Source organism: Stomoxys calcitrans, chromosome 2, assembly GCF_963082655.1.
Source record: "Stomoxys calcitrans chromosome 2, idStoCalc2.1, whole genome shotgun sequence".
Taxonomy (NCBI): domain Eukaryota; kingdom Metazoa; phylum Arthropoda; class Insecta; order Diptera; family Muscidae; genus Stomoxys; species Stomoxys calcitrans.
In genome coordinates this window covers 134,784,027-134,804,103 of record NC_081553.1, presented here as the reverse complement: position 1 = coordinate 134,804,103, position 20,077 = coordinate 134,784,027, and the positions used below count along the sequence as shown (strand labels likewise).

General features: G+C 37.2%; 1 protein-coding gene and 1 long non-coding RNA gene across 2 annotated transcripts; both read right to left on the bottom strand.

The window, feature by feature from the left end:
• Window positions 1–237: 237 nt before the first annotated feature.
• LOC131994957 (uncharacterized) lies at window positions 238–968 on the bottom strand. Its single transcript, XM_059362233.1, has 2 exons — window positions 570–968; window positions 238–510 (listed from the first exon to the last, which is right to left on the bottom strand). The coding sequence occupies exons 1-2, from the start codon at window positions 735–737 to the stop codon at window positions 328–330; spliced, it is 351 nt and encodes a 116-aa protein (XP_059218216.1). The 5' UTR covers window positions 738–968; the 3' UTR covers window positions 238–327.
• An 830-nt stretch (window positions 969–1,798) lies between these two features.
• Window positions 1,799–2,743, bottom strand: LOC131994958 (uncharacterized). The gene is made up of 2 exons (XR_009397001.1): window positions 2,241–2,743; window positions 1,799–2,170 (listed from the first exon to the last, which is right to left on the bottom strand). It is a non-coding gene; the product is annotated as an uncharacterized LOC131994958 (long non-coding RNA).
• Between the last annotated feature and the right edge of the window lie 17,334 nt (window positions 2,744–20,077).

Below are 20,077 nucleotides of genomic sequence, written 5' to 3'. Positions count from 1 at the left end.
GAAGCAATTCCACATACACACACTCGCACTTGCATGCGTTTATACATATCCTTTTTATGGCCAGCTGGGCATTTCATGACACTTCCTGCGCTTTAATATTATTATCCCCTAATGACGAGTCTTTAACATCACAAATACCCTACGAAAGCAGTGGATTCATTTGCATACTCCTGAATACATTCATGTCTGATTCGATTCGGAATGGTTTGGGATGGATAAGGAGAATAGACCACATGATATATTGCATGTTCGGGATATTATTATTTTGATATTTGCACGATTTACAAAGGGGTAAACACACATACACTTAGATGTACTACAGGACGTTTACATTACACCAAGGCCACATTGGCGGTTACCTGCGTCGTGGACAGCCATTCCTTTGAGGCAGCCGTGTGATGCGACAGGCTCGCATGGGCGATATGTGCCTGGATATATATGTACGGGGACATGATCAGGTGGACTACAAAGACACGGCGACGTCAAGGCATTTATACCTTTATTGCATACCTGTGAAGTAAGGAGAGACAATTACACTCTTATTCGTGATGAGGTATCAATATACTTACCTTTTTCCCTTCCTCCATATGCGGCGTAGAGCCCGGCATGAGACAAGTCAGGGTGTGGGAGTTCCCCACGTTGCTCGATGGATTGCCCTGCACGTCGATTTCGGCATCGATGCCTCGCCGGACTCGACGTTTTGTTGCAGGCCACAGTAGGGCGAACGGCAACAGCATGAAGGCAGAAGAAGGGGAGTCATGCCGATAAGGGGGGTGGGTGGCCTAATACCAAAGAGTGGGGTTTCTATGATACCGCCTTTGGTCTCCACTACACACGCCACCACCTTGTTGCCTTGGTGGAACAGACGATGATTGGCACCTTTTGTTTTTTTTATATATTCATCCAATGGGATGGAAATTTTCGTCAGCGGTATGGGGTTTGTCGCGGTGGTGGCGTGTGAGGTTTTGCGGAAATGGCTTAGGTTGGCTGCACATGTCCAATGAATGGTTGACAGGGTTGGCCATAGTTAGTGTTCAACGTATGGTACGGCACATGCGTGTACTCAGGCGTAAGTCAGGGTTGGTACTAGGGTCATGGAAGCAGCGACATGTCGCTTCGGCATGTTACACGTTGTTCTGAATCAGGCCTTTAGAACCGAAATTTTCCAATGATAATCATCCGCATACCATTGGACGATACAACACGTATCGAAATCATGCGCTGACGAGTTCTTCTACACCGGGACAAATTACATTGCATTTGTATGTCATTTATATTCGCAGCGACATGTTTGCTCATGGAACCCAGGACTAATGATTTGATAGGTATTTTCCTACAACGCGTAGCGCATTTGGCGTTATTAATTTTCCATTACGTTTAATGGAAGTGGGTGTTTGACTTTAGATATGTATGGAATCCGTCAGATATGACAATCTGTCCGATAAGTCGTTGGTCCGTTTATTTAAATGGGGAGGCATCAGAGTTGATTCCGAATGGGCAATTCACAATAGTTAATACCGGCCCTGTCTTTGAGAAGAGGGCCGCAAAGGAAATTTGTTTATTTTGGAGAAAGAATGAAAATGCGGCATAAAGAAAGTTAGAGGAAAATGGTCGATCTTGGAAAATTGGCATTTGGCGGGAGGAAAATGGGCCTATATAAGCTGGCCAGGGCGAGAGAGAGAAGCCATTAACCAAGGAGACGTAATAGTGCGAACTTAGTTCTGTGAATTTAAGAAAAAAGTCGGTGTATTTAATTGAAATATATCTGTGTTGTCAGTGTCAGTAAAGGCAAATAGAATATTGAACATCATTAACAACTTTATTTTGATCGTGTTTTGCTGTAAATACATTTGAATGTGAGTGGCGATGTCATGTAAAATCTGAAGTAGACTGGTGATTTTTGTTATTTCTTCTGTGTAATAGAAATTGATTCCTGTAGTGGCGATAAGCACTGGCCAACCTACGCATAAGGGGGCCAGTGCGAAATTTTTATTGGTGGAAAAGTTCTCCAGTGAGCCCCAATTTTCCGAGCTTACTGTGCCTGATTGCTGGCGGCTGCGAAATTTCTCAGCTTGAGAGGGTGGTGCTGTGTAAGCTTCGAGCTGAAGAGGCCTGACCCAGGTGCTGCAGCCGTGTGATTTTGTCTGCGATCATCCATATATAAACAGCCCTGAAACAAGAAATAAAAGGCAATCTGTAATCAATGTGTTAACGGAATCAAGGTAAAAGCTGTGTCTTACCAATTTATGTCTGTGTCCTATATCTGTGAAGTCCCCATAAGCGAGATTTTAATATTGTCTGGCAGCCGTCCAAAAACCTAAAAGAGAGGTAACAAAAAAAAAATAAAAAAATTCGATTAGTTTTCATCATAAAACAAACAAATAATTGATATCTAGTGTTAAATATGTATGGGAAATAGCGTAACGATAAAAAAAAAAGAAGTGTGAAGAGAATAATACTTGGATTTGCGTATAATAAGGCTTAAGGTAGCCAGGAGGATTACCAAATTCCCGGTCTTTTGGTTGTAATTTGATTCTGCAGCAAACTAAGGGCAGAAAAGGTCTTTTAAGAGAGCTCTTTTAGGAGATAGGTCAAGTTGTTAATTCGCGCCAATTGGGCAGCGTCTTAGGCCAAGGGATAAAGGTTATCGTTTTTGTCTCGCCTTATAATGAGTGAGCCGAAAAGTTTCTAATTAACCAGTATTGTTCTTTATTTTTTTTTTGTGTTGAGTATTTAGTTATTGTAAGTGAAAGTTAAATAAAAAAAAAAAAAAAAAAAGGAATATTAAATTTAAAATCTTTAATTTTCAAACCCATAAAAATCTTAATAAATTTTGATATGTCTTAGTTTATAGTAGAAAAAGTTATGTGTTGGTAAATTTATAAATTCGGGGGGGCGGAGTAATGTGGTAAGTGTGTGATTTCGTAGGTGTGGTGTACGGGGTCCAACATAATCTAATGTGCCGGACTTTTTGGACCATGGTTGGGTGGGCTAGCGTGAGATCCTTCCACCAAGATCTCTGTGTTGATGTTTTCCCTTGTGTGTAATTATGAGTCAGTAAAGTTTGTGAATAAAACAGTGCCCCCTCATTTTCGATGTTTGTGTGCAGGGTTTGATTTGGCGGGTTGAGGCCCCTAGCCCTGATTGTCTCTCCACAGCTAACCGGCAGCCATTTCGAACGCCGACTAAGCGCACACATAACAACTTAGCCAAATTTAATGTTGCACACCTATTGAAATATCGAATAGAAACTTATACGATTTTCTTACGATGGTACGAAAATTGTGGCTTCTATAGCCTTAAAAGTCGAAACGCATAAAAGATTTATATCGGAGTTTTATCTAAATCGATTTTAATGAAATTTTGCACACGTATTGGGATGCCAATTAAACCAGGCTTTTACAGCCTTAAAAGGCCATAACGGATGAAAAATATATATGGGAGCTATATCTAAATCTGGACCGATTTTAATGGAACTTTGCACACATATTAGAACGTTGAATAAAACGCTCCATGCCAAATTTTGTAAGGATGTGACCAAAATTGTGGCTACTACAGCTTTAAAAACGTATATCGGATGAAAGATGTCCATGAGAGCTATATATAAATCTGATGCGATTATGATGAAATATTGCACACATATTGGGACGTCACAAAATCCACTTCGTGCCAAATTTTGTAAAGATCGGACCAAAGTTGTGCCTTCTACAGCCTTAATAGGTCAAATCGGCCGAAAGTTATGTATGGGAGCTATATCTAAATCTGATCCGATTTAGATGAAATTTTGCACACGTATTGGGACGTCACACGATTCATGCCAAATTTTGTAGAGATCGCACCAAAATTGCGGCTCCTACAGCTTTAAAGGGCATATCGGATGAAAGATTGTATGGGAGCTATATCTAAATTTGGACCGATTTCAATAAAATTTTGCAAGCATTTTGGGTCGTTAAAAAAAACACTTCGTACCAAATTTTGTAAGGATCGGACCAAAATTGCTATATCAGGTTATGGACCGATTCGGGCCATATTTGCCTTGAATGACCATAGTAGATCCCAGTGTGCAAAATTTCAACCAAATAAGATAAAAATTATAGAGGCTCAAGAAGTCAAATCTGGAGATCGGTTTATATGTGAGCTATATCAGGGTATGGACCAATTCGGACCATACTTGACATAGTTACTGAGTGTCAAACAAAACACTTCAATAAATCCAGATTGTGTAAGTATTGCACTCTCTAGAGGCTCAAGAAGTCAAGATCCAAGATCGGTTTGTATGGCAGCTATATAAAAATATGAACCGGTATAGTCCATTTACAATCCCAAAGTTAGCGTGCTTTCGACAAACAGACAGACGGACAGACGTGGCCAAACGTAGAATAGATGCCCAAATGCCTCGATCTTTGCGCTTCTTCTCCAATCTGTGACACCCACCCGCTGTATATGAAAGCGTCTTGCTGTCATTTTCAAAATATGAACAGATCACACAAATCGTTGGCAAACTGTTTTGCAAACCGGGCCGAATCTTATATTCCCTCCACAATGAATCGCATTGGTCGAGCTCTTTTCACAGTATCTCTTTTTAGGCAATCAAAGGATAAACGAAAAGAATTGCTATGTTAATGGAACAATATCAAGTTATGGTTCATTTCTGACCATAATTAAACTGAATATTGGAGACCATAGTAGAAGTCATTGTGTAAAATTTCAGCCAAATCTGGTAAGAATTGCGCACTTCAGGGGGTGCAGAAGTAAAATAGGGAGATCGATTTGTAGGGGAGCTGTATTAGGCTATAAACCGATTCATACCATATTCAACACGTATGTTAAAGGTCATGAGAGAAGCCATTGTACAAAATATCAGCCAAATCGGATAATACTCGCGCCCTATAGAGGCTCAAGAAGACAAGACCCCAGATCGGTTTATATGATAACTATATCAGGTTATGGACCGATTTCAACTATTCTTAGCATAGTTGCTGAAACTCATAACAAAAAACGTCATACAAAATTTAAGCCAAATCGGATAGGAACTGCTCCCTGCAGAGGCTCAAGAAGTCAAGACCCCAGATCGGTTTATATGGCAGCTATATCAGGTTATGGGCCGATTTGAACTTTTCTTAGAACAGCTGTTGAAAGTCATAATAAAACACCTCATGCAAAATTTCAGCCAAATCGAATAATAATTGCTCCCTGTAGAGGCTCAAGAAGTCAAGACCCCAGATTGGTGTATATGGCAGCTATATCAGGTTATGAACCGATTTCAACTATTCTTAGTACAGCTGTTGAAAGTCATAATAAAACACTTCATGCAAAATTTCAGCCAAATCGAATAATAATTGCGATCTCTAGTGGCTCAAGAAGTCAAGACCCCAGATTGGTTTATATGGCAGCTATATCAGGTTATGAACCGATTTGAGCTATTCTTAGTACAGCTGTTGAAAGTCATAATAAAACACCTCATGCAAGATTACAGCCAAATCGGAGAGAAATTGCGCACTCTAGACCGAAAGAAGTCAAGACCCCAGATAGGTTTATATGACAGCTATGTCAGGTTATAGACCGATTTGAACTATACTCAGCACAGTTGTTGAAAATCATTATAAAACACCTCATGCAAAATTTCAGCCTAATCGGAGAAGATTTGTGCCCTCTAGCAGCTCAAGATGGACCGATTTAGCCCATTTACAATCCCAGCCGACCTACACTTATAAGAAGTATTTGTGCAAAATTTCAAGCGGATAACTCTACTCCTTCGAAAGTTAGCGTGCTTTCGACAGACAGACAGACGGACGGACGGACAGACGGATGGACATGGCTAGATCGGCTTAAAATGTCATATCGATCAAGAATATATATACTTTATGGGGTCTCAGACAAATATTTCGAGGAGTTACAAACAGAATGACGAAATTTGTATACCCCCATCCTATGGTGGAGGGTATAAAAGCTAGGGGTGTGTGTGTGTGTGTGTTTACCAATCAAATTACATGCCAAATCAACCACGTTGCCTTCATACGAATGTGGTACTACGAAAGCAGACGAAAGAAAAATAGTACTTTATCTGAAACAAAATGTTCTCGAAAACATGTATTGTACAACGTGCACTCACTGAAATCCGGATCAATCTTGCTTTTTGCTGAAGGGCTAATTTTATGCTTCATTCATCTCGTTACTTTGTGTCTTGTTTATCAGTTTTACTCACTTCTCAACTGTCTCATACAACGTTTTATTTTTAAGCGAAGAGTTCAGTTATTAAAATACTCTACTTAAAAGCAGAAATGAATGGTCTTGCGCAGGCCTTTGATTTCAATATTTGCAAATTAATTTTTCTCCTCCATAGCATAGGGCAGTCTAGCAGTTATAAGCTTCTTATTAATAGTATTCCTTATGGTACGTTAATTGTGAGAAATGATTTTGAAAATTGTTCCCATTTTCTTCAAATATAATAAAATTTTTAACTGTAGGTAAATAAACCTTGAGACTCCTTTAAGAAACAAATGAATAATGCCTGAATAAAAATCGACCAAGCTGTCAATCTAAATTGCACTGTTTTGAACCGTTCTACCAAGTACCACATTAGGCTCAGCCGCATTTAGTTTAGGTTTAGTTGTGGCGGGTGAATTTGAATAGACAATGTTCTGTGCTATGGTTTTACGACTTTGAAGACCTTAAAAGCTTTATTTAGTCAAGTGGCTGCGAATTATAATTGCAATTTCTCGTGGTTGAGTTATAGTACGACAAACGTTAAACAAGCTTGACAAATAATACAAATAATGCCGATATTAAAGAAAGCATAACGTTTAAACCGAATGATGCAATGCACATTACTGTAAAATAGGCATGACTTACTCCATTTAAAATGTATGGTACATTGCTCTTTGTGCAAATACAGCTGGAATTGAAAACCACTGCGCTATGTTATGTTTGGGGAGTGGGGGTCTTACCATATACGTTTTTTATCCAAAGCGAACTCTTTGTCTTCAGCAAATGTTTGCCGTAGCAAGAATCTATGACAAAAGGTGGGTATAAATACTCGCGAAAGTCGATAGATTTATGGCAGTTTATACAGTCCATTCCAAAGTTAACGAGGAAATCCGCTGAAAACTTAAAAAAGAGATGAAACTTTCAACAGGAGTTGCTTTGGCTGCAGTTTTGGGCTTATCTCAAGCAGCAACCATCACCTTAAGTGAGTTTCCATCACACCTATTGTTGTGACCGTCGCTTTCACTTGCGATTATAACGATCTTTGTCAGGTTTACATTACTGCAACAGTGTTCCACAATTGATATTTCCATTAATTTTTCAGATAACAATGCTCAATCTATCCCAGCAAACGGGATTGTTATGATCAATGGAGTGCCAGTTGATTTGAGCAAATTCCTTGTTGCCCAAACCACTACTACAACTACTACCGAAGCTCCTCATAAAGACCAAGGCTTATGGCAAAACATTAAAGATGGCGCTCAGAAACATGTTTGGGATTGGTTCGGATAAGTTGGAGGAAGCCAAATCCATTTCGAGTAGTGTGTTGCCAAGAGTTAACCAATTTTCCAAATAAATGTCATCAAGTATATTGCAATAATTTCTCTTAATGTTTTTTCTATTCAAAGGGCGGTCACCAAATTGGCGATCTATGAACACACTTGGACATTTTTGTCTATTATAATATTTAGAAAAAAGGGGAAAACTTTCTTCCAGTTCATACCGCTGAACTAGAAAAATCACTGAAAAATTCTTAATAAGGAAACACCCAAGTGGAACTCCTTCTGATTCCCATAGCGGGACAAAACCGCAGCATTTGTTTTACAGTTTTCTCTTCTTTGACGTACTTGCAGCTTCTTCAACATTTCTTCCTTGCAACCTTTAGTCTATCAGCATATTTTCCAATCAGACCAGTTATGACGAACACAGTGTTAGAGACTTCTTTTCTGTCCATTCATCGACGTAAGCGATAAGCCTCTTTAAGTTTAGAGTGGATCATGTAATCTTGAAGCTTTCTCAACCGCCAATTTGTTGCTACAGTTTTAGTCATCCGTTGCTCCTCCACCACTTCTTTAATTCAAAAACCTATGATTGATACACTTCACATTCGCTACAGTTAGCCATCAACCTTCCGATCGTCTAACCAAGACCCACATGATTTTCTATTCTGGAACTATCTGTTTAGATATCTTACTGTACAGTATCGTTCATAAAATAGCGATGCAGACAAAGTGTACATCTGCACTGCCTGGCATACCAGGAATTGTATTCAAGATAACATAGTCTCAGTCTCACCATTAAGAAATTTAATAAATCCCTAGACAGTGGTTCTTTTAGCTAAAGGGTGATTTTTTTTAAGAGCTACAGGAAAGTTTTTCAAAAAACAAAGTACATAAAATTCAGGAAACTGCATGAAATCTTTATTTAAATCGATAGTATAATTTAATGTTTGAAGATTTCTTTATAGAAATGTTGACCATTACTGCGCCTCAAATGGTTAAGCCGCGTAGTCCAATTTTGGCATTTTCTTTCCAACATTTCGGCCGTTATCTCATGAATAAATGCTTCAACGTTGTCTTCCAATGCGTCAATTGAAGCGGGCTTTGTTTATATACATGAGCTTTAAAATGGCCCCACAAAAAATGACCGGTCCCGAACGTGAAATAAAATGTTCACCGAACTCGCCTCTCAATAAATCCATTGTTACGCGTGCTGTGTGTCATGTGGCTGCGTCATGTTGAAACCACATGTCATGCAAGTCAAGCCCTTGCATTTTAGTCAAAAAAGTTGAATATCATCTCACAGTAGCGCTCACTATTCACAGTTACGTTACGATTCGTATCATCTTTGAAGAAGTACGATCCAATGATGCCACCAGCCCATAAACCGCACCAAACTGTGACTTTTCCGGATGAATTGGTTATTTACGTGCCCATTGAGCGAAAAACGAGCTTTGTCGTTGAACACAATTTGCGCGCGATGAACTTTCTTAACAAAGCACGTATTTTGATAACAAAATTCAATAATTTTCAAGCAACGCTTTGTTTGTAAGACGGTTCATGGTTAAAATATAGACCAAACTGAAGATGTTTGACAGTGCAACAAAACACGAAACGTGCGTGAGCTGTTCATACCAGTGTTGCCAAAGAGATTCTGTCAGCTAACAGTCGTCCGTCCGTCTGTAGAAACACGCTTTCGAAGCCTAGGGCCTAGCTTTGCCCGGAACGGGATAGCTGTGAGCACCACACAGGCTGAAACATTGAGGTCCGATGTTTGTGGTGTTCATTGCTGTTACGAGAAGCTTAGTTTCGAGCTACCAGGCTCGTCAACTGGTTGCGGATAGTGGAATGCTCTATACGGAGTAGCTTCAACGGCAGTCGCGGACAATCAGCGGTATCGAGCGGAGATTCTCAGTGAGAGGTCGGGCGGCACTGGCTCTTACACAAATACTGAGTGCCTATGATGCTCGATGTGACAAGGCGAGTAATTGGCACCTTTAAGTAACCATGGCCATCCTGTACCCTCGGCGATCGGTCCTTTGGATCTGAACGAGCATGTTCGCCTACAGGAGCTTGACGAGGATCGCCACCTCCACATTAAATTGTGGCTACAAAAACAACAACAATAAAATTCTTCCCATTAGTGTAAGTCGGTTGGAATTGTAAATGGGCCATATCGGTCCATGTTTTGATGTAGCTGCCATATGAACTGATCTAAATTTTGTATGAGATGTTTTGTCATGACTTCCAACAACTGTCGTGAGTATGGTTCAAATAGGTTCATAACTTGTTATAGCTGCCATATAAACCGATCTCTAATCTTGACTTCTTGAGCCTCTAGAACAGTAGTCGCCAAAATGAAAATAAGATATTGTGTGTGAGAGAAACTAAACGTGCACAGCAAAAAATTCGGTGCCAGCATTCAGTGGTCAAACAGACAGAGAACTGTAAACACATAAGGGGTGTGTTTTTATATCCACCACTATAGGATAGGGGGTAAATTCATTTAGTCATTCCGTTTGCATCCCATCGAAATATCTATTTTCGACCCTGCAGAGTATATATATTTCGGATCGCCATAAAATTCTAAGGCGATTTAACGATGTCCGTGTGTCTGCCCGTCCGTCTGTTGTAATCACTATAAAGCCTCCAAAAACTGAGATATTGAGCACAGATACGTCTTTTTGCTGCACGCAGGTTAAGTTCTTGATCGGTCCAAATCGGACCATTTTGGATATAGTTGCCATATAGACCGATTTGTCGATTTAGGGGCTGAAACTCATGAGAGCTGCATTTATTATCCGATTTTTAAAATTTGAAACAGTGTGATTTTGCAAGCCTCTCGACCTCAGACCCAAATATGATACAGATCGGACTTATGAATTTAAAAAAAATCTTTTTATTTCCTAAACCCCTATGTATATACAACAAAAAAATCATGACTTTGGCATAAAATCGCACCTGCTGTCAAAAAAAAAAAAAATTAAAATTATTCTTATAAACTTTTTATCAAAAGCAACAATACAGTAAAACGGTTTCCAGAAAACTCACTCCTAAAAATTTTGAGAATTTTTTTGTTTGATTTTTGGTAAAAAAATGGCCGACTTTCGACAAGCCAATTTTCCCCCAAAACATGACATAAAAAATTGTTTTAACTGGTTTCAGTCATCCACTTTTGCGTCAATCAAAATTTCATTCGAATTCCTCTTTCCGAACTCGAACTAGAATTTTTCTATGGCAGCTTTTTTCTCAGCTATTTTAAAGAACGAATAGCAATGTAAATTTTTCAAAAGATAAAAGTGATTGTTTTAAACAAAAAATAATTAAAATTTTCTTTAAGCCAAAATCTTCATGGAATTTTTTTCCAAAAAAAAATTTTAATTTTTCAAGTTTTTTGCCTGTTAGGCCAAAGGTAATTAAATTTTACAATTTTTGTTCGTTTCTCTTTCGAGACGAGCTCAATGATCGGAGATGCAAACGGAAAAGGAAAGCCAAAGATAGCAACACACACCAACCACTATGGGACGCGTTTCGTCATTGGTTAGAAGACTTTTCAACCATATTAGATGTGATGGCTTCAAGGGCCGTGTGTTGGTATGTTGTATTTGAATCGTATTAATATCGAAAACGCATCTATGGTACAATTACCACAATAACCACACTCGACAACCCTGCATATTAGCTGTACTTTCCCAATGTATGTATTTTTGAGTAATGACAGAATTTTTTTCTGTGACAAATTACACTTCTTCCGTACTACACATGATTTTGTGCATCTATACAACTTCCAGTTTTTGACGTACCTCGATTTTTTATTTAAGTCAAAATTTCAACAAACATTTTGACACAATAACAAAATTAAATTTGTTCTATGTGAAGATAAAACTTCAAAGACAAAATTTAAATATAATATTACCTTAAGACAATATAACTCTCAGGCCCGGGACCCTCGAAATGTAACTAACATTTTTGATAAAAATAAATTTTAATAAATATTTCGAAAGACAACAATTTAATGATATTTTCTTTAAAGACCGAATTTCAATGTTATTCGTTCAAAAGATAAAATTTTTGGGATTGTTTTAAACAAAAAATCACAATATATTTTTGAGCGAAACACAAACATTTATCAAAATTTTCTTTAAGACATAAATAAAAAAATTTTATTAAAGTTATTTTAAATAAAAATATTGCTGTTAAAAAAATTTTAATAATATTTTATCCCTTAGATGGTGACCATCAACATACGTGTTTATTATGGTATGAATCGGTCTATCCCATATAAACCGATCTCCCTATTTTGACTTCTTGAGCCCCAAAGGGCGCAATTCTTATTCGATTTGGCTGCAATTTTACATAGGTCTCCAAAATATAATTTAATTATGGTCAGATTTGGACAATAACTTGATATCGCTCTAATATTGGGTTGCCCAAAAATTTTTTTAAAAGAAAGTAAGTGCATTTTTAATAAAACTTAGAATGAACTTCAATCAAATATACTTTTTTTACACTTTTTTTCTAAAGCAAGCTAAAAGTAACAGCTGACAACTGACAGAAGAAAGAATGCAATTACAGAGTCACAAGCTGTGAATAAATTTGTCAACGCCGACTATATGAAAAATCCGCAATTACTTTTTGGGCAACCCAATAACAGAGCAAATCTTTTTTATCCTTTTTTCGCCTAAGAAGAGATGCCGGGAAAATAACTTGAGAAATGCGATCCATGGTGGAGGGTATATAGGATTCGGCCTGGCGGAACTTAGCACGCTTTAACTTGTTAGTTCTACCACATTTTCTTATTTTATTTTCAATGAATTAGGAAAAAATTTAGACTAATAAAGATATGATGCAAAATATAAGCATATATTTTCCATCATAAATGATCGAATGATTCGATGTTATTTTACAAAGTTCGAAGGAGAATTCAGCGGTATCATTTAAGTAAAGTCTAGATGGCTCTTCATTGGGCAAAATTTATTTTTTTTGAAATATTTAACAATTAAAAACATTGTTACCGTTTTTGGCAGGATCTTACCCAAATTGGTATGTTTTTTTATTGTTGGCTGGTAAACTGAACTCAATTGTGGTAGGATGCGCCTTCATGAGGAGGCTACCGTAGTGCAGAGGTTAGCATGTCCGCCTATGTTCGAATCCTAGCGAGAACATGAGAAACATTTTCGGAGGTGGTTATCCCCTCCTATTGAAGGCGACATTTGCGAGGTACTATGCAATGAATAGAAGTCATAACTATTGCTTGCCGTTTCGACTCGGCATAAACAGGAGTTTTCTTATCATTGAGCTTCAACTTGAATTGGACAGCACTTATTGATATGTGAGAAGCTTGGCCCTGTTGATGGGGGTGATGAATCTATGTGGCAGCTTCATTCGAAGATCTTCCAATCTGGAACATACTCACCACGGATGTCGATGGGTCTAATACTGTTTCGATAAAACTTTTTGTTCTAAAATTCGACGAAATCGGGCCAAATCATAAGATTAGTTGTTAGCTTTTTCAGGACACTCTTATCGAGAGTTCAGTTTATATCGTCGTTTTATCAACTTATGAGCAATAGGGTGGAGCGGTTAGTATTGGAGGAAAAATATCTTAATAGGCCCTTCGAGATTCTGATTCTTGGGATGGTACTGAGCAAAAAAGTCCACTAGACCATTCCTCTGTGGTGAAAATCGAGGGGGGCAATTAAAGGGCAGACGATTTGGCAGAGAACTGCCGTCGATAAACTTGCTTAACCCGAAGCCTTTCGGGTCGACGCAGTCCGATTTAAGGGTTTGGGCGACAAATGTACGCATGTAACACTGTGAATCAGCGAAACGATTCGGATCGTGAGAGGGCGAGGCTATTACCGAAAGGAAGTAAGAAGGAGGTCAACATGACATGAACCAACTTAGGTGTGTGGCATGGAAAACTTTGTAAGTTTTTGTTTTTAGAGCGCACAACAAGCAGATTACTGGCTTAGGCGTATGTCTATAGTGGCATGGGGCAGATTAATATCTGCGCCCTCTTTTCAACCTTACCTAGCCTAAAAAATTCTCATTTTCTCAGCCAATATGCTTTTTGAAAAAAAATATGCTTATTATTTTATGACAATTTAGCAAAGAAAAGTGGATTATTACTTTGGCATAAAAACGCACTTGATTTCAAAAGTATTGGGATTATCGTCATAAATTTAATTCTTTTATATAGAATCCATTAAATGCAACAAGACTCTAAAACGGTTTCCAGAAATCTCACTTCTAAGAATTTTGACAAGCCAGTTTTTCCCCAAATTATGACCTTTTATGAAGGTAAAAATTTTTTGAACTCGTTTCATTCGTTGGCCGTTGTTTATATTACTAAACAATTAAAAAATACTAAAAAATTCTTTCGTACTACGTTTCTGATTACGGACTTTCAAACAGTTCGTAAACTGAGCTTGTTCCAAAAACAGGTGTCAGTTTTTAATATTTGTATACCCTACACCCCTACTGTCGTACATGAAAGAGGGATAGACCCCTTAAAATCCATACCGATTGACTCAGAATCACTTTCTGATTCGATTATGCTATGTCCTTTTGTCTGTCTGTCTGTGTGTCATTCTCTTTGTCTGTTCATGTTAATTTGTGTACAAATTTACTACAGGCATATTTTTTGGCCTGGAGACAAATTGGAATTGCTTGAATTGGAAAACATCGGTTCGGATATATGTTTGTCCGATTTGGACTGATACTGCAATTATATCACCATTTGCCAACCCATCCTCGTGAAATTAGGCACAAAGGTTTCTTTATTGTTCTTCTGATCACTAGCAAATTTCATAGCAATCGGTTCAGATTTAGAAATAGCTCCCATGTATATAAGTCTCCAGATTTCACTTCTAGAGCCCTTTCAAGCGCATTTATCGACCGATCTCTTTGCACAACTATTTCCTCTATGACTATCAAAATATGTACCGATTTTGGTCGAAATTCAATATGACAAAATTTAATGAAATTTTTCCAAAAACAAAATTTCAATGACTTTTTTTAAACAAAACTTTAAGCAATTTTTTGTAAAGAATTTTCTAATGAAATCTTTTTGAAAACAAATTTTTAGTTAAATATCTTTTAAACAAAAATGTTCAAGGACATTTTTTAACATAATAAATGTCTTAAAGAAATTTTAGGGACAACATTTTATTGATAGTTTTCTTAAATTATCCGTAAGACAAAATTTCAATGCCATTTTCTCTAAAGACATAATATAAATGAGATTTTTTCTAAAAACAAATGTTTAATGTTAGGGACCAAAATGTTTTTTTCTTAACACAAATATATAATAACATTTTTTTAAGATAAATATTTAACAATTTTTTTCGTTAAGACACAAAGCATTAAATCGCACGATCCTGGCGTCCAAGTGGCCGGTCCCGAAAGTGAAACAAAATGTTCACCGAACTCGCCTCTCAATAAGTCCATGGTTACGCGTGCTGTGTGGCATGTACACTGTGTTGTAGAAACCATATGTCATGCAAGTCAAGCTCTTGCATTTGGGTAAAAAAATTGGATATCATTTCACGATAGCGCTCACTATTCACAGCTACGTTACGTTTCGCATCATCTTTGAAGAGGTACGGTCCAATGATACCACCAGCCCATAAACCGCACCAAACTGTGACTTTTTTTGGTGTATTGGTATCTCGTGCAATGCTTCTGGCTGATCTTCACTCCAAAATCGGCAATTCTGTTTGTTTACGCAATTCTGCATATACAATAGCAAATGGAAGAAGCGCGCGATGAACTTTCGTAACAGAGCACGCATTTTGATAATAAAATTCAATAATTTGCATTATTATCTAAATTAATAGGTATATAATAGATAATAATGTGGGCCGCTCGATGAGCTTTGGCTCATTATACGCTCTGCCATAGGACAGGCGTATACTAACTTCATCATTCAGTTTTTACACCTCTAATTGTTGATCCAAGATTTTATTATCACTCAAAATTTATTTCTTGAGCTTCTGGAGGAGCGAATTATTGTAATTTTGCCCCCATCAACTTGCATCAATCGTAGGGCGGGAATTCTTGGGATTTGAAAAAAAAAACAAGTAAAAGCGTGCTAAGTTCGGCCGGGCCGAATCTTATATACCCTCCACCATGGATCGCATCTGTCGAGTTCTTTTCCCGGCATCTCTTCTTAGGCAAAAAAGGATATGAGAAAAAATTTCCTCTGTTATTAGAGCGATATCAAGATATGGTATTGTGGTCCAACAATTAAATTACATGTTGGAGAACTGTGTAAAATGTCAGCCAATTCGAATAAGAATTGCACCCTTTGGGGGCTCAAGAAAATAGAGAGATCGATTTATATGGGAGCTGTATTGGGCTATAGACCGATTCTGATCATAATAAACACGTATGTTGATGGTCATGAGAGGATCCGTAGTACAAAATTTCAAGCAAATCGGATAAGAATTGCGCACTCTAGAGGCTCAAGAAGTCAAGACCCAAGATCGGTTTATATGACAGCTATATCAGGTTATTTACCGCTTTGAACCATACTTGGCACAGTTGTTGGACATCATAACAAAACAATTAGTGCAAAAATGCATTCAAATCGGATAAGAATTGCGCCCTCTAGAGACACAAAATGTCAAGACCCAAGATCGGTTTATATGGCAGTTATATAAGGTTATAAACCGATTTGAACCATACTTGGCACAGTTGTTGGATATCATAACAAAACACGTCGTGCAAAATTTTATTCCAATCGGATAAGAACTGCGCACTCTAGAGGCTCAAGAAGTCAAGATCCAAGATCGGTTTATATGGCAGCTATATCAGGTTATGGGCCGATTTGAACCATACTTGGCACAGTTGTTGGATATCAAAACAAAACACGTCGTGCAATATTTCATTCCAATCGGATAAGAATTGCGCACTCTAGAGGCTCAAGAAGACCCAAGATCGGTTTATATGGCAGCTATATCAAAACATGGACCGATATGGCCCATTTACAATACGAACCGACCTACACTAATAAGAAGTATTTGTGCAAAATTTCAAGCGGCTAGCTTTACTCCTTCGGAAGTTAGCGTGCTTTCGACAGACAGACGGACGGACGGACGGACGGACGGACGGACGGACAGACGGACGGACATGGCTAGATCCACATAAAATGTCACGACGATCAAGAATATATATACTTTATGGGGTCTCAGACGAATATTTCGAGTAGTTACAAACAGAATGACGAAATTAGTATACCCCCCATCTTATGGTGGAGGGTATAAAAACAGCTGTCGTTTAAAACTTTCCACTTCTTTGGGCTTATGAGCCAATAAAGTGCTCAATTTTATGCGATTTGATGAAATTCTTTAGTTTGAGTCAGGGCTGCGGAGTCGAGCAAATTTGTCCGGAGTCGGAGTCGAAAAAATCATCTCGACTCCAACTCCAGACAAAGTACTAAAAATTGGATTAAAAAAAATTAATGGTGTTATTTTTATAGTAGACCGTTGTATTCAAATTTTCTGTTTCTAAATTCACCATCGAGGTTTTTTATTAAAATTATTTATCTATACTTCGTATACAAAAATCGTGGTTTGTTTTCATATGGATATATATATTATACATCTTGAAAATGCATTCCGTTGAAATTTTGATAAATAAATTAGACAAAAAATAACTAAAAATTAAGAAATTAAACATTAAAAATTTCAGAGGAATATTTCTTAAATAATTTTTTATCGAAATATTGTTTTTTGGGAAAATGTTGTTGATGTGTTATCTTAAAAGAATCTTTCAATAATTTTTTCACAAAAATGTCATTGAAATTTTAAAGCTATAAATAGTTTCACTATAATTTGTTGTTAAGTAAGAATTCAGATCAAAAATTCAAATTCAATCAGATTTCATTCGAATTTTGTGTTAAAAAAAATCTTTTACATATTTTTTATCTTAAAAATTGCATTGCAATTTCGGGTTTAGAAAAATTCTATAAAAATCTTGTCACTTTGTAGAATTTCGAAAAATCTGAATATATTTTAAGAGTCATAGAAGGCCGGGCCGAATCTTATATACCCTCCACCAAGGATCGCATTTGGCAGCTATATCAGCTTTTGAACCGATTTGACACAGTTGTTGAAAGTAAGAATAAAATACGTCATGCAAAATTTCAGCCACATCGGATAGGTATTGCGCCCTCTAGAAGCTCAAGAAGTCAAATCCCCAGATCTGTTTATGTGACAGCTATATGAGGTTATGGACCGATATGAACCATACCTGGCACAGTTGTTGAATATCTTAACAAAGCACGCTGTGCAAAATTTCATTCTAATCGGACAAGAATTGCGCACTCTAGAGGCTCAAGAAGTCAAGACCCTCGATCGGTTTATATGGCAGCTATATCAAAACATGAACCGATTTAAGCCATATTATGCGCAGTTGTAGGAAGTGATACGAAAACACCACGTGCAAAATTTCAGTCTACTTGGACCAGAATTGCGCCCTCTAGAGACCCAAGAAGTCAAGACCCAAGATCGGTTTATATGGCAGTTATATCAAGACATGGACTGATATGGCCCATTTACATCTAACCGACCTACACTAATATGAAGTAATTGTGCAAAATTTCAAGCGGCTATCTTTACTACTCGAAAGTTAGCGTGCTTTCGACAGACAGACGGACGGACATGGCGAGATCGACATAAAATATCACGACGATCAAGAATATATATATTCTTTGTGGGGTTTCTGACGAATATTTCGAGTAGCTACAATCAGAATGACGAAATTAGTATACCCCCATCCTATGGTGGAGGGTATAAAAAGATGCCTGTAATAAAGTTGTATGCGAATTAAAATCTACAGAAAGATAGACAGACAGACAGATGGATATATGTAGCTAAATCGAATTGAAACTAATTTTGAGTCGATCGGTATGCTATTATGGGGTCTATCTCTCTTGCTTGTATGACAGTGGTGGTATAGGGTTTCAAAATATTAAAAACTTGCATCCATTTTTTGAATAAACTCAGTTTTCGAACTTTTTGAAAGTTAGTGCTTAGAAATGCAGTTAGAAACAATTTCGAAGTATTTTTAAATTGATTAGCATTATAAACTAAAATCAATCTGGACCAAATAACCCATTTGCATCGGCCAACGACTTATGTCAACAAGAAGTAGTTTTGAAAAATTTCATGCGGATAGCCCCATTCTTTCGAACGCTATCGCGATTTCGCCTATCTGTTGAATGGATGGACGAATATGGGTAGACTGACTTAACCCATTAACAACGAATGGGTAGAAAGATACCTTAGAATATAACTGTCTTAGAAAAATTCAAAGTTGAGTTAGGAAAGAGGTAATATAATCAAACTTTGGATTGGTGTAGAGTAGGTGAATGAAACAAGTTAAAAAAATTTTCCCGTCGTAGAAGGTCATGTTTTGGGGGAAAGTTGGCTTGTCAAAATTCGGCAATTTTTTATTGCTCAAAATATTTAAAAAAATTTTTCTCAAAAATCTTAGGAGTTAAATTACTGGAAATCATTTTGTAGTCTTGTTTCATTTGGTTGTTTCTATATAAAAAATAGCCACTAATATTCACTTTTCTTTTTTTAATGGTCATAAAATATTAGGAAAATTATTTTTTGTTTGAGTTATATTTTCCTTGTAATATTCACTATCATTATGGGTTAATTCCTCCTTAAAATACCAATAAACAAAACATCATCGGAAATTTCGCCTTTATACCAGGAACGAAGTATTATTATTATCATTGGGTTAGAAAGAGTGTGGGGAATGAAAGACAAATCCTTTTGTAGAATAGTTTTTTAAATGAATTATCGGTTGGTTAGTTGCACTTCGGTCTCTGTTGGGTTTAACACTTTTCGTCTGGATATCGGGTATCTTTGCAAGAGTGGATATATGAATGGATGTTGTGCAGAAATTGTGATTGATTGCGTTTAGATATAAACCTCATGCCATAGCACTCATCAAGTATTTAACATACTCTAATTGTAAGTGCTGGAGTACAAGTGGATAAACTGAAAGAATTTAATTTAAAATAATTTCTAACAAATGATGCTTTATCATTTAATTGAATTCTGAATTGGGTTTCTTTTATGCAATGGAAAGTTAAGGTTTATAATGCCAACTGTTATAATTTGACGCTATATGCAAGACAATGGATGTCTGAGCACATAGTACAAAAACAAAGGAAATTTTTCAATAAAAAGAAAATTTTGCTTACAGGTTAGGTAAAATGAAAATTTGCTAATGAACAGTCTATTAAGGAACAGGGGCATACTTCTCACATATCAGTGAGTGCTGTCCGACTTAAGCTCAATGAACCTCGTGCCGCAGTGCGAAACATTTTTGGGGAGAAGTTTTTACATGGCTACCACACCATTTTTATTCAAATGGCAAAATTCCTTACAAATGTCGCTAGAATTAGGAGAAGAAAACCACCGCTGATTTTGAAATTTTTCGTATTTTCTCGGCAGGATTCGAACACAGGCGTTAACCGTCATAGGTGGACATGCTAACATCTGCTCTACGGTGGCTTCCTGGGTTATAGGTTAGGTGTGGTTGAAAATAGGGTGTGGGTTTTATGAACA

What these genes read in the sequence shown, in the direction of transcription:
- LOC131994957 (XM_059362233.1), bottom strand. Translation starts at nt 737, where the DNA reads ATGCTGTTGCCGTTCGCCCTACTGTGGCCTGCAACAAAACGTCGAGTC. An exon ending in ATATGGAGGAAGGGAAAAAG is followed by an intron (nt 511 to 569) that starts GTAAGTATATTG and finishes CTTACTTCACAG; the next exon opens with GTATGCAATAAAGGTATAAA.